Source organism: Oncorhynchus kisutch, linkage group LG11 (genome assembly GCF_002021735.2).
Source record: "Oncorhynchus kisutch isolate 150728-3 linkage group LG11, Okis_V2, whole genome shotgun sequence".
In the NCBI taxonomy this organism is placed as follows: Eukaryota; Metazoa; Chordata; class Actinopteri; order Salmoniformes; family Salmonidae; genus Oncorhynchus; species Oncorhynchus kisutch.
This window is the reverse complement of record NC_034184.2, coordinates 48,953,275-48,968,681: the sequence shown is the minus strand read 5'-3', so window position 1 is coordinate 48,968,681 and position 15,407 is coordinate 48,953,275. Positions and strand designations below refer to the sequence as shown.

The 15,407-nt window shown below is 40.3% G+C and overlaps 1 protein-coding gene across 1 annotated transcript in view; it reads left to right on the top strand.

Moving 5' to 3' along the window:
* LOC109899561 (tyrosine-protein phosphatase non-receptor type 13) overlaps positions 1-15,407 on the top strand; it is a 72,341-nt gene that overhangs the window by 39,999 nt on the left and 16,935 nt on the right. The window contains exons 14-19 of the mRNA XM_020494905.2: positions 5,620-5,756; positions 6,082-6,230; positions 6,380-6,470; positions 12,475-12,631; positions 12,882-13,059; positions 13,389-13,604. Coding sequence (XP_020350494.1) covers positions 5,620-5,756; positions 6,082-6,230; positions 6,380-6,470; positions 12,475-12,631; positions 12,882-13,059; positions 13,389-13,604 — 928 coding nt within the window. The remainder of the gene's footprint in view (positions 1-5,619; positions 5,757-6,081; positions 6,231-6,379; positions 6,471-12,474; positions 12,632-12,881; positions 13,060-13,388; positions 13,605-15,407) is intronic.

Below are 15,407 nucleotides of genomic sequence, written 5' to 3'. Positions count from 1 at the left end.
GGGCCTGTTACAATACATCAATCATGACAGATTTGACAAATATCCACTGTTAGATCAGATGTGTTAAATGTGCGCCAATCCAGTGTCCTTCTATGGTCTGCATTCGATTGACCTATTCACTACTAATATGTATTAAACTTTCTCTACCTTTTAATGGGATTTTTTGAACATTGTAAACCTCCCATTGTTAAAAACTCCCGTGCAAAAGCTATGACTTTCAACATTCTATTCACTTTAAACTGAGTAACTTTTGATGCAGATCAGCTACTTTGACCACTTTCCCAACAACTTAGAGAAATACTTAAAATGTATGAAATCTTTGTCTTCTCTGCTATTCAAATCTGGAATAAGTACAGAATTATCTACTACCTATCAAGAGGTAGAGCTGTTTTAGTAACCGCATCAACTACTTTCATTAGCTAACTTCCTACTGTTGAATTAATTGTTAAAGACCTTTCAGAAATGTCTAATTATAGCACTGGGTGAGCACATTCTAAGCATTGTGACCTCTGACACAAATCAGCTACTTTGACCACATTCCCATAATTTAAAACAAAACTTAAGAGTGTATGAAATCCTTATCTACTTCTCTGCTTTTCAAATATAACATCAAAACAATACAGCTCTTTTAGTAACTGCATCAACTCCATTTTTTTTTTCAACTTTTAGAAACAACTGAATTTTTTGACCACTTTCCCAGTACTTTAGACAAAAACTTAAAAGGTATGACATCTTGATGTACTTCTCTGCTATTTAAATCTGGAATAAGAACACAATTATCTTCTACCAATTAAGAGTGTCGTAACTTTACTTTAACATCAATCTGAAGACTTATTTATCTAATTAACTAACTATGTTTAATTGTTACCTGATTAAATTAATGTAACAATTATCTCATTAGGATCTGGGGCACCATGAAAGCAGTTCAAATAAAATAAAATAAAATTTATTTATATAGCCCTTCGTACATCAGCTGATATCTCAAAGTGCTGTACAGAAACCCAGCCTAAAACCCCAAACAGCAAGCAATGCAGGTGTAGAAGCACGGTGGCTAGGAAAAACTCCCTAGAAAGGCCAATACCTAGGAAGAAACCTAGAGAGGAACCAGGCTATGTGGGGTGGCCAGTCCTCTTCTGGCTGTGCCGGGTGGAGATTATAACAGAACATGGCCAAGATGTTCAAATGTTCATAAATGACCAGCATGGTCGAATAATAATAAGGCAGAACAGTTGAAACTGGAGCAGCAGCACAGTCAGCTGGAAGTTGAAACTGGAGCAGCAGCATGGCCAGGTGGACTGGGGACAGCAAGGAGTCATCATGTCAGGTAGTCCTGGGGCATGGTCCTAGGGCTCAGGTCAGTTGAAACTGGAACAGCAGCATGGCCAGGTGGACTGGGGACAGTTCTTTAAAGTGTTACCATCTCTCGAATTAAACTCTAAAATGTCTTTAGCTATCACATCTATAATCAGTTAACTTATTAATCATAACCTCGTATCATATCATCACTCTGAACAGTTGTAACCTCCTTGCCTCTGCAAAAACCTGAGCCTTACTTATGATTCAGTACTACACAAATTGGTTTAATTATTTATTTACTAGCTAATTAAATGGGAACACAGGATAAACATACACACGTTGCATCGGTTATTGACTTAATATGCTGAAGACAGGTCCCTCGCAGAATGACAACAATATGGCTGCTTGTTAAAGAAGAGATGGAGAGAGAGAGGGACAGAGACACTTAGCATTAGTACATTCAGAAATGATTGTCACTTACAGTAACCATATACTTTGCATTTACCAAAATTTTTACAGTTTGTAGGAAAAGGGCGGTTCCGGCAGGCTGACACACTTTATGATCTCACTCAGTGGTGGTGACTACTCACTTTGCAAAGTCTTAAAAAAACAATTACTTCTTATAGCTAATCAAATCACATCCCACTCTGAACAAAAACACGTTAATCATTTTTAATAATACATGCTCAAAGCACAGTAAGGAAACTTTATACATGTAGTGGGTATACTTTCCAACTTACAGTATTTCCTTTATAACATTCTAAGCCTGAGACGATGAGTAAACATTATGACTTTTGATACAAATCAGCTACTTTGACCATTTCCCAACAACTTAGACACAAACTTGGAGGGTATGACACCTTTGTCTACTTTTCTGCTTTTCAAATCTAAAATCAGATCAGAAATCAAGAGTGACCTCTGTTTTAGTAACCACATCAACAATTTTTCATCTCAACTTTTACAAATAACAGAAATTTTGACCATTTACCAGCACTTTTGACACAAACTTAGTGGGTATGAAGTATAGATCTTACTTCTCTACTATTCAAATCTAAAGCCAGAACACTTCTTACAGTACTAGAAAAACAATTTTAAAGAGATGAAGCAAGGCACATCATTTTACTTCATGTAAAATTACCATCTCGTTTGATATCAGATATAATAGCAGCTTTTCTAGACCGTATTTGGTCCCGCTTAAATTACATGCAGCTTATAAAGCCTTCATAAACCCTACATAAATGTGTTACAAATCATCTATAGCCATATGTCATGCTTTTATAAAGGGTTCATACATTTGGCCTAACTCTGTGACATAACCACCAATGTCAAATCTGACATAACCCACTATGTCAAATATGACATAAACCTGTGCTTCATAAAGGATTACATATTGGATTCAATTCCCTTGACAACCCATACGTAAAAATGTATTCACGCATGACTGTATGGTACATTTTATGAATTATATTTTATTTCACTAAAACATTTTTAGGGTGGCCCAACCTCTTTCCCACTAGGGTGCATATTCAATATTGGACCTGATCTCAACTTCCCCCAAAATGTTGTAGGGCCTTTTAAAATCGGTTTAAATGTTTTGCCTTACTTCTGTTTTTTCTAATATTCCGTTTTCATGGTTTTGGTTTTCCAGGTTTCGGTTTACCCCAGTTTTTTCACAAAAAAACAACAGCATTTGATTTTCTGTGTTTCTTGCTTAAACCACATCAGGGGATGTCTTTTGAGGTCTGTAAACAGTCTAAGAAACACAGATTTTTGAGTGTACTTGCCCTTTAATTCAGTGTGCATGCCCTGCACTGTTGTTTGGTTAGCAGATTTTCTGTAATGCAGTAAGCGCACATTGAATGTGATTCGGGCCGCCAATGGAATGGGTGGAGGAAAAGGCCCTCCGTATCATTCAGACCCCCATGAAATGATACCATACAGTACATTCTACAGACCCTACTGAGTATTCACTACAATTATTTTGCTGTTGCAGAATGAATTATTTCTCTAAGCCAATATGTATTCCATATACAGTGATTCGCATTGTCTTCATTTATTTGACAATGGAACATGTTTTAAAACAGTCATTTAATGCATGTCACTTAAATATGAACAAATATAAATCATTGTTAATGTTTAGACAATTATTTTACATATATCATGAATAGTTATTGACACTTTTCTACTATTACGTGGGACTTTTATTTAGATTTTGTATTTTAATCTCGTGACCTGGAAGTACTTTTTTTAGTGACACTGATTAGTGACACAGACACTGATTTTTCCACATTTTGTTACGTTGCAGCCTTATTCTAAAATTGATTAAATATTTTTCTTTTTTCAGCAATCTACAAACAATACCCCATAATGACAAAGCGAAACCAGGTTTAGCCGTTTTTGCAAAATATATATATTTTTTAAACAGAATTACAGCATTATTTACATTAGTATTCAGCCCCTTGGAGTTTGCCAAAATGCACCTAAAGACTCTCAGGCCATGGGAAACAAGATTCTTTGGTCTGATGAAACCAAGATTGAACTCTTTGGCCTGAATGCCTTGTGTCACTTCTGGAGAAAACCTGGCACCATCCCTACGGTGAAGCATTGTGGTGGCAGCATCATGCTGTGGGGATATTTTTCAGTGGCAGAGACTGGGAGAATTGTCAGGATTGAGGTAAAGATGAATGGAGAAAAGTACAGAGATATCCTCGATGAAAACATGCTCCAGAGCACTCAGGACCTCCGTCTGGGGCGAATGTTCACCTTCCAACAGGACAACGACCCTAAGCACACAGCCAAGACCAAGCAGGAGTGGCTTCGGGACAAGTCTGAATGTCCTTGATGTCCTCCCAGCTAGAGACCGGACTTGAACCCGATCTAACATATCTGGATTGAGCTGAAAATAGCTATGTAGCAATGCTCCCCATCCAACCTGACAGAGATTGAGAGGATCTGCAGAGAAGAATAGGTGAAACTCCCCAAATACAGGTGTGCCAAGATTGTAGTGCCATACCCAGGAAGACTCGCTGCTGTAATTGTTGCCAAAGGTGCTTCAACAAAGTACTGAGTAAAGGGTCTGAATACTTATGTAAAAGTGATATTTCAGTATTACATTTTTTATGAATTTGCAAAAATTTCTCAAAACCTGTTTTTGCTTTGTCATTATGTGGTATTGTGTGTAGATTGATGAGGGAAAACAACGACGAATACATTTTAGAATAAGGCTGTAGCATAATTTGTTTTTGAAAAAGTCAAGGGGTCTGAATACTTTCCGTAGGCACTGTATGTGTTATGAATGACCAAAGGTGTCAGACTTTATAGTAAGTACATCGTCATATGATACAAGGCATTTAAGTATGTGTTATGAATGTGACGGCGTCTCACTTTAAACAAAGTATTACAGGACACCACAGTGTCAATAAATAGGTTATTAATGTTCTGCTTATTTATGAAGGTTCCTTCATGATCCGCAGGTGGTTACTGTAGGGTGTGAGAGGTATTTGTAGGGTGTGAATGTTTTTGTTGTGTGTATGTTTGTGTACTAAGGAACATGTAACTTGGTTCCAGAAGAAAGACACTTTCAATTTCATTAGGTTGGGGGCTTTCATCAAGTGTTTCTTGTGGTAGCTTCATCCCCAGGCTATTGCACACACAGCACATATAAGCCTGTGAATATCTATCAACCAATTTGGCCTTAGTGGGAGTGACCATAGAATTCTATAGGAATGACCTTACTGAGTAAAGTATTTGTCATTGTCACTACTTAACACTACTTAACCCTTCCCATTTCCATAATTTATCTTCTTAAAATTGTATTTTAAACCTAACCCTAACTAATGAAGTTTGATGCGTTGGTCCACCAGACCTTTTGCACATTTGGGCAGAAGTGTCTAGGAATGAGATTAGGTGTAATGTGTCTAAGATGTCATCCCTTTAGAGCGTATGCCATCCTTCAGCCCAAAATGTCACCCTTTATAAAGCACATGTTTTCATTATATGTCACATTTGTTATGTCACATTTGACATTCGTGATTGTCACACAGTTATGCCACATTTATGAACCCTTTAAAGCATGACATATGGTTATAGATGCTTTAACACGTTCATTTAGTGCTTATGAAGGCATTAGTACGGTTTTAGGAAGCCTTTATAAGCTGAAAGTCATGTAAAGCGCAACCCTGTAGGTCAGGTAAAAAAGAAGCAGGGAAAGGAGGGTCAGCCTTGCACGATTTCAACCCTATTACAGAACACTATAAATGGTCTGGTCTGACCCCTACAGAAGAGTAGGAATGGTCTCATCCCTGACCCCCCCCCCCCTTCCAGGAACCAAATCTCTGTGACGACATTGGGCGAACCCATCACGGGCAGCAAGAACAGCCAATCAGATGGCTGGAGCAGCGTGGATGAGGATGATGGGGCGTTTGAAGCTAATGGTCAGGAGACGATGTCACCTTCCTCAGGTACAAGGCAGGGCCGCCGGTTCAAATCCCAATTTTTTTTGGAGCAAGGGCACTTAACCACTAAACTGCTCCAGGAGCTCTTGCATCATGGCTTTTTCTTTTTGAAGCACTGTTAAATGGTTGGTCTACAAAAACCTTACTATAGGTAGCCTAGCGGTTAAGCCTTTGCTCTAAAGTCCGCTAGTTCGAATCCCCGAGCCGACTAGTTAGCAAACTGCCGATGTGCAAGACACTTAACCCTAATTGCGCCTGTAAGTCGCTCTGGATAAGAGGGTCTGCTAAATGACTAAAATGTAAGAACTGATTCTCTCCCCTCTCTCTCCAGGCCCACCTATAGTTTCAGAAGAAGAGTTGGCCAGCCTAGCCATGATCAGTCCAGCTAAAACCAGTCAATACTCTGGGCCCAGAGTGAAAGCCCTGATACAGATACTACAACATCAACTAGACCAGCAAGAACTGGTCCGAGAGTTCATGGTGGGTATACAGTTTGTGTTCCTCATACACATACACGCACGCAAACACACACTAATGAAGTATGCTAACCATATCATGCACGTTGGTCTGCCTTTTCAATAGCAGAAGCAAACAATTTCAGTTGCTGTTATTCGTGTTGTTTGTTTTAGGCCTTGGAGCATCTACAGCCATTTGATAACTGTCTGGTGGGGAAAGCTCCTGAGAACCGGGAGAAGAACCTCTACCGGGACATCCTGCCCTGTAAGTTCTGTTAAACTAGTTAAACTACAGTCCCTTTTACCCTGCTGTGTAGTCTGCACTAGAACTATCTAATCTGGGCTGGGGCTGGAGAGAACAGCTGCGGGCCAAATTGACACAAGACGTCTTAATGTCATCATTTTCTGGTTGTAAGACAACCCAGTGGTCCTTGTTGCAACCAGATGAAGAGGTATTTTTAATGACAATAACAAGACATTATGGGAAAGATGTTTTGGTTGTTATCTGGTCAGATAATAGTTCAAAATAAATATTGTTTTATTGTGGTAGCTTAAAACCTCTTGATACTAGCCATCCGGGATCGTGAATACAGCCTCAAGCTCATTACCATAACGCAACGTTAACTATTCATGAAAATCGCAAATGAAATGAAATAAATATACTAGCTCTCAAGCTTAGCCTTTTGTTAACAACACTGTCATCTCAGATGTTCAAAATATGCTTTTCAACCATAGCAAAACAAGCATTTGTGTAACAGTATTGATAGCTAGCATAGCATTGAGCGGGCAACATTTTCACAAAAACAAGAAAAGCATTCAAATAAAATCATTTACCTTTGAAGAACTTCGGATGTTTTCAATGAGGAGACTCTCAGTTAGATAGCAAATGTTCAGTTTGTCCAAAAAGATTCTTTGTGTAGGAGAAATCCCAGGGGAGTGGGACCTTCTTTTCTTGCTTCATGTAGATAATACATTCATGCTTTGCCTATTTCTGTGATGTATAGGTTACTGTTGCACCAAAAAAAAACATGCTAAATTAGGCCTACACCAGCACTTCTCCGGCTGTATTAAATAATTGTTCATTTATATATTTATATACATATATATATATATACATACAGTGGGGCAAAAAAAGTATTTAGTCAGCCACCAATTGTGCAAGTTCTCCCACTTAAAAAGATGAGAGGCCTGTAATTTTCATCATAGGTACACTTCAACTATGACAGACAAAATGAGAGAAAAAAAATCCAGAAAATCACATAATCGCAAATTATGGTGGAAAATAAGTATTTGGTCAATAACAAAAGTTTATCTCAATACTTGGTTATATACCCTTTGTTGGCAATGACAGAGGTCAAACGTTTTCTGTAAGTCTTCAAGGTTTTCACACACTGTTGCTGGTATTTTGGCCCATTCCTCCATGCAGATCTCCTCTAGAGCAGTGATGTTTTGGGGCTGTTGCTGGGCAACACGGACTTTCAACTCCCTCCAAATATTTTCTATGGGGTTGAGATCTGGAGACTGGCTAGGCCACTCCAGGACCTTGAAATGCTTCTTTTACGAAGCCACTCCTTCGTTGCCCGGGCAGTGTGTTTGGGATCATTGTCATGCTGAAAGACCCAGCCATGTTTCATCTTCAATGTCCTTGCTGATGGAAGGAGGTTTTCACTCAATCTCACGATACATGGCCCATTCATTCTTTCCTTTACACGGATCAGTCGTCCTGGTCCCTTTGCAGAAAAACAGCCCCAAAGCATGATGTTTCCACCCCCATGCTTCACAGTAGGTATGGTGTTCTTTGAATGCAACTCAGCATTCTTTGTCCTCCAAACACGACGAGTTGAGTTTTTACCACAAAGTTATATTTTGGTTTCATCTGACCATATGACATTCTCCCAATCTTCTTCTGGATCATCCAAATGCTCTCTAGCAAACTTCAGATGGGCCTGGACATGTACTGGCTTAAGCAGGGGGACACGTCTGGCACTGCAGGATTTGAGTCCCTGGCGGCGTAGTGTGTTACTGATGGTAGGCTTTGTTACTTTGGTCCCAGCTCTCTGCAGGTCATTCACTAGGTCCCCCCGTGTGGTTCTGGGATTTTTGCTCACCGTTCTTGGGATCATTTTGACCCCACGGGGTGAGATCTTGCGTGGAGCCCCAGATCGAGGGAGATTATCAGTGGTCTTGTATGTCTTCCATTTCCTAATAATTGCTCCCACAGTTGATTTCTTCAAACCAAGCTGCTTACCTATTGCAGATTCAGTCTTCCCAGCCTGGTACAGGTCTACAATTTTGTTTCTGGTGTCCTTTGACAGCTCTTTGGTCTTGGCCATAGTGGAGTTTGGAGTGTGACTGTTTGAGGTCGTGGACAGGTGGCTTTTATACTGATAACAAGTTCAAACAGGTGCCATTAATACAGGTAACGAGTGGAGGACAGAGGAGCCTCTTAAAGAAGTTACAGGTCTGTGAGAGACAGAAATCTTGCTTGTTTGTAGGTGACCAAATACTTATTTTCCACCATAATTTGCAAATAAATTCATAAAAAATCCTACAATGTGATTTTCTGGTTTTTATTTTCTCATTTTGTCTGTCATAGTTGAAGTGTACCTATGATGAAAATTACAGGCCTCTCATCTTTTTAAGTGGGAGAACTTGCACAATTAGTGGCTGACTAAATACTTTTTTGCCCCACTGTGTATATATATATATATATATATATATATATATATATATATGTATATATATTTCTTTGTTGTTTTAAAATGTTGCCCCCTTTTCATGGTATCCAATTGTTAGTAATTACTATCTTGTCTCATCGCTACAACTCCCGTACGGGCTCGGGAGAGACAAAGGTCGAAAGCCATGCGTCCTCCAAAACACAACCCAACCAAGCCGCACTGCTTCTTAACACAGCGCGCATTGAACCCAGAAGCCAGCCGCACCAATGTGTCGGAGGAAACACCATGCACCTGGCTACCTTGGTTCGCGTGCACTTCGCCCAGCCCGCCACAGGAGTCGCTGGTGCGCGATGAGACAAGGATATCCCTACTGGCCAAACCCTCCCTAAACCGAACGACACTAGGCCAATTGTGCGTTGCCCCACGAATCTCCCGGTCGCGGCCAGCTGCGACAGAGCTTGGGCGAGGACCCAGAGTCTCTGGTGGCACAGCTAGCGCTGCGATGCAGTGCCCTAGACCACTGTGCCACCTGGGAGGCTGTGGATTTATATAAGAAGCAAAGTGGAAAGCAGCATTGTTGCCATCAACATATTATTGCATCTGCTGCATTGATGCAGACTGAAGAGTGAACGGTCAGCAAGTGATCTCATCAAAGACAGTATTCTGTGATCTCGTGGTCGAGCAACAACAACTGCGCTCCTTGAGTGAGGGGCGAGGCTTGGTGAGAGAGGGAGAAAGTTGTCACTAGTTACCACAGTCACAAAGTCATAATTATGGCTAAACGCTGCTTATTTCTACAATGTTCTTCAAATCTGATTTTAAACCTAACCTTCCCTAACCTTAACCATACTGCTAACTGCTTTGTTTTCATGAACTTTTACGATATAGCCAATTTCGACATTGTGGCTGTGGTATCTATTGACAACCGAGGGAGAGAGGTGACTCAAGTAGCAGAAGTAAACTATAAAAACTGAGTGGCGTATCTCATTTAACAAAGAAACATTTTAGAAGGTAAAGTAAAAACCCAAACCTGTCCGTGCATCAATACTGGTATATAGTTAAATATGAAATTACCGCCCAGGCCTAATGTACACACACACTGACACAATAGAGTGTTTACTTTTCTCACTCTGGGAGTTCTGTTTCTATCTGCTGAGAACAACTATGAAACCTTGGCCTCTGTTGAGATTTGACAGAGAGACGACAGAGCGAAGGAGGGATGTGTTAAGGAAGAGTGAGGAGTGATGGGAGATGAAGTTTTGAGTGATGAGACTCCCGATCTCCATCAGATCCCGTTGTGAGATAGACCACAACACTCGTCTCCTTCTCTTCTCCTCCCTCCATCACTCGTCTCCTCTTTTCTCACCCTATGTCTATCATGCCTCTCCTCCCACGTCATTTACTCCCCAGTGCCCTCTCTTTATTCGTTAATCTATATTTTTTCCTCTATGTTGTTTTCCTCTATGTATTTACTATTCCCTGGACTGAACTGTTCCTGGTAAAACAACAACAGAGCATTGTTAGACTGTTGACCAGTGGAACACACTGGTCACCTCGTAAAGTATGTGTGCATGCGTGCGTCTGTGTGTTTGTGTGCAATATGCCTGACCTGAATGGGTTGGGAAATGCTGTTTTATTGTTCCATTTTGGAAAACTACTGAGGAATGCGTGTTTCACAGGACGTTCCATGGACAATAAATGTGGTGTTTATAAACCTAAAATGGTTTATGGGTTTGTCCTCGAGTTAACTCCTGTAATGAGGAAACATGGTTAGGGAAGATTATGAAACTGACCAGAGAGTATGTGGCATAGAAAAATAATTAGATTTGTATGATATATGATGTGTGTTATTATAGTAGTACACAGTGACTTTAGCGCTATAGGAGCATTGCCTCCAGCTGTTTGCTTAGAAATTCTAGGGACAATAAGGAGACCTGCGTCTTGTGACCATAGGGTACGTTTAGGTATGTACAGCAGGACCAAATCGTAAAGATAGGTAGGAGCAAGCCCATGTATGCTTTGTAGGTTAGCAGTAAAACCTTGAAACAGGAAGCAGGAAGCCAGTGTAGAGAGGCTAGCACTGGAGATATATGATCACATTTTTTGGTTCTTGTCAAGATTCTAGCAGCCGTGTTTAGCATTAACAGAAGTCTATTTAGTGCTATATCTGGGTAGCCAGAAAGTAGAGCATTGCAGTAGTCTAAACTAGAAGTGACAAAAGCATGGATGCATGGATTTTTGCAACGTTATGTTGATCTCAAAAAGCTGTCTTGATGTTCCTCAAAAGAGAGATCAGGGTCCAGAGTAACGCCGAGGTACTTCACACTTTTAGTTGATACGACTGTACAACCATCAAGATTAATTGTCAGATCCAACAGAAGATCTCTTTGTTTTTATGGACCTAGAACTAGCAACTGTGTTTTGAGTTTAAAAGTAAAACATTTGCCGCCATCCACTTCCTTATGTCTGAAACACAGGCTTCCAGGGAGGGCAATTTTGGGACTTCACCATGTTTCATCGAAATGTACAGCTGTGTATCGTCCGCATAGCAATGAAAGATAACATTATGTTTCCCGAATTACATCACCAAGAGGTAAAATATATAGTGAAAAAAATAGTGGTCCTAAAACTCAAATTTACAGTTGATTTGTCAGAGGACAAACCATCCACAGAGACAAACTGATATCTTTCCAACAGATAAGATCTAAACCAGGCCAGAACTTGTCCATGTAGACCAATTTGGGTTTCCAATCTCTCCAAAAGAATGTGGATATCGATATGGTATCAAAAGCAGCACTAAGGTGCACAAGGACAGATGCAGAGCCTTTGTCTGACGCCATTAAAAAGTATTTTACCACCTTCACGAGTGCAGTCTCAGACTATGATGTGGTATGAAACCAGACTGAAGCGTTTCGTATACATTTGATTTCATGGAGGCAGTGAGTTGCAGCGCAACAGCTTTTTTTTTCATTGAGAGGAATGGGAGATTTGATATAGGCCAATAGTTTTTATATTTTCTGGTTCAAGAGAGGCTTTATTACTGCAACTTTTAGTGAGTTTGGTACACATCCGGTGGATAGGGAGTCGTTTATTATGTTCAACATAGGAGGGCCAAGCACAGGAAGCAGCTCTTTCAGTAGTTTAGTTGGAATAGGGTCCAGTATGCAGCTTGAAGGTTTATGGTCCATTACTATTTTCATCAACGTGTCAAGAGATATAGTATTGAAAAACTTGAGTGTCTCCCTTGATACTAGGTCCTGGCAGTGTTGTGCAGACTCGGGACAAATGAGCTTTGGAGAAATACACAGATTTAAAGAGGAGTCTGTAATTTGCTTTCTAATGATCATGAGCTTTTCGTCAAAGAAAGAATACCTATTTTCCACCATAATTTGCAAATAAATTCATTAAAAATCCTACAATTTTGTCTGTCATAGTTGAAGTGTACCTATGATGAAAATTACAGGCCTCTCATCTTTTTAAGTGGGAGAACTTGCACAATTGGTGGCTGACTAAATACTTTTTTGCCCCACTGTAACTAACTTTCTCTGCCCTTCTCTAACCCCTCTCTCGCTCTCTCTTCCCATTCTCTAGATGATAAGGCGCGTGTTCTAGTGGGTGATAACCAGGACTATATTAACGCCAGTTATATCCGTATGGAGGTTGGCAGTGAGGAGTTATTCTATATCTCCTGCCAGGGTCCTCTGCCCTCCACCGTGCCTGACTTCTGGCAGATGGTCTGGGAGAACAGGTCTGTGGTGTGTTGTGAAAAGTGTTTACATACAGTACATGACATCAGTGCACACACAAGTGTTTTGACAGAAAACATTTTCCAGTAGAAAATCTGCATTTATTATTAGTCCCTGTTTCAGTCTGTTTTCTTCTATTTGATGCCTAATGAACACAATACTGGTGTGTCAGTGCTGACCTCTAACTAAAATCTTATAGCATATAATTGAACAGGACAAAGTTGTTAACAACCCTCCTCCCCCACTTCCCAGGTCTGATGTGATAGCCATGATGACCCAGGATGTGGAGAGAGGCAGGGTGAAGTGTCACCGCTACTGGCCAAAGAAGGTTAGCTGTCCCCTGGACACGGGACGCTTCCTTCTCAGCCTGGAGAACCAGCAGATCCAGGAATACTTCCACATCAAGATCATCCGCATGGTGGAGAAAGAGGTGAGGGGGAGAGAGGGATGACAGAAAGAGAACACAGCTCAAATACGATCTACTCATAGATGTGACGGAGAGAGGATAGTAGAAGCTGAAATATGTAAAGCATGAATTAGCATGAGTATAATGTGCTAATTTTGTATCTACTAAATCCAATGAAAGCAGTTTTGAAGGATGCACAATCTCTCTCATTTCAATTACGTCGTCAATAAGCCACTGTCATCTCTTAGAGGGTTTAGGCCCTGGTTTTTGTTATGTTAAAATGCATTTGTACAAATATTATAAGTTGACATTTTATTGATCAGTTGATTGATATCTGTTCCCTCCTGTTCCAGTCTGGTAAGACCCACTTTGTCCGTCACCTGAAGTTTACCCGTTGGCCTGATCACGGTGTGCCGCAGTGTTCAGAGCAGCTGGTCAGGTTTATCCGTTACCTCCGAGCGGTCCACCATAAAGGACCTGTCACTGTACACTGTAGTGCTGGAATAGGACAAACAGGAGTACTGATCTGCACCGATGTCATACTGAGTCTCATAGAATACGATCTCCCGGTAAGTTGGAGCACACGTGCTCACCAATGATGTAAACGCTAGATTACTGATGCTATGTTTTGGCAATGAGAGATTTTGAATCCCCCGTCCACCATATTGGTACTCCTCAGAAGGAGCATTCCTCCATCGGATTGAATGGAATTCTACAGTATTTCAATTAAATGTTTCAAGGACAAAAGTACATGTACACTGTATTTAAGTATTTATTATTGTAGTGGGGACAGTAACATTAGTACTCTCTACAAATTCTATTTTAAAGGGGCAACCCACAGTTGACACAATAAAAGCTGAAGGATGGGCCAGGAGAAATGTAACCAATCTCAAATTGATAAACGGAGCTATGTTCTTACTAGTTACTGATTTTAGGCACTGATAAACAACATGTAGCTTGTTCTTTATTGACAATAGTTTGACCGCTTTCTGATGAATAAGTGTTCTCAGAAATCAGTCCGTACTGACAGCATGTTTCTAAGCAATGTTGTGTCAGCTGTCTACTTTAAATGGAAATTGTTTTTCTTCAGAAATAATGCACAAAACACCATAGCTAGATGTAAAATTGTGCGACTAAAACCTCTGTAGAAATGTCACATTTTCTTCCTGATTCATCAAAGATTAATTCTGAAAAAAGTAGTAGTGGCAATGTTGTTGCTATGGTGACTCAAGATGGACAAAGAACAACAAAGTCAGGGTACGATATAGCGAACATAACACACCCACATCGAAGACGTAAATCTTGTTTTGAGCAGCAGAAAAGCCCAGACAATATCGGTTAGTTCAGACGCTCTTCAATCTGCAATTGAAACATTAACAAAGTGTTTCCCCGCCACTGTTTCGATAAACATCTGAGGTATGGGGCAGGAAAATTGTAACCACTCTCATATTCATAGACTGAGCTATGGATGCAACGCCCGACCAAAATTCTAGTTGTTAATTATGTTTTGATGCTTTACAGTGTGTGTTTACATTCACTTTGTTTACAAACATTGGACTAAAATGCTACTGAACAAAAATGTTAAATGCTACATGCAACAATTTCAAGATTTTACCAAGTTACAGTTCATATAAGGAAATCAGTCAATTGAAATAAATGAATTAGGCCCTAATCTATGTATTTCACATGGCATGAGCACATGCATGGGTGGGCCTGGGAGGGCATAGGCCCACCCACTGGGGAGCCAGACCCAACCACTGGGGAGCCAGTCCCACCCACTGGGGAGCCAGGCCCAGCGAAGAAGCCGGATGTGGAGGTCCTGGGCTGGCATGGTTGCAAATGGTCTGCGTTTTTTAGGTCGGAGGCTTATGGTATAGAATTGAACATTCAGTTTTCGGGCAGCTCTGGTGGACATTTGTGCAGTCGGCATGCCAATTGCATGCTCCCTCAAAACTTTAGGGATATGCTATGTGACAAAACTGCATATTTAGTGGCCTTACTGTCCACAGCACAAGGTGCACCTGTGTAATGAACGTGCTGTTTAATCAGCTTTTTGATATGCCACACCTGTCAGGCGGATGGATTATCTTGGCAAAGAGTAATGCTCACAGGGATGTAAACTCATTTCTGCAACATAATCTTTTTGTGCATATGAAATGAAAAAATGTCTGGGATCTTTTATTTCAGCTCATGAAACATGGGACCAACACTTTAAATGTTGTGTTTATCAAATCTAATTTTTTCGAATACAACATGTAGACCTTACCTTGAAATGCTTACTTACAAGCAATGCAGTTCAAGAAATAAAGTTCCGAAAATATTTACTAAATAAACTAAAGTGAATTTAAAAATAAAAATAAATAAAAGTAACA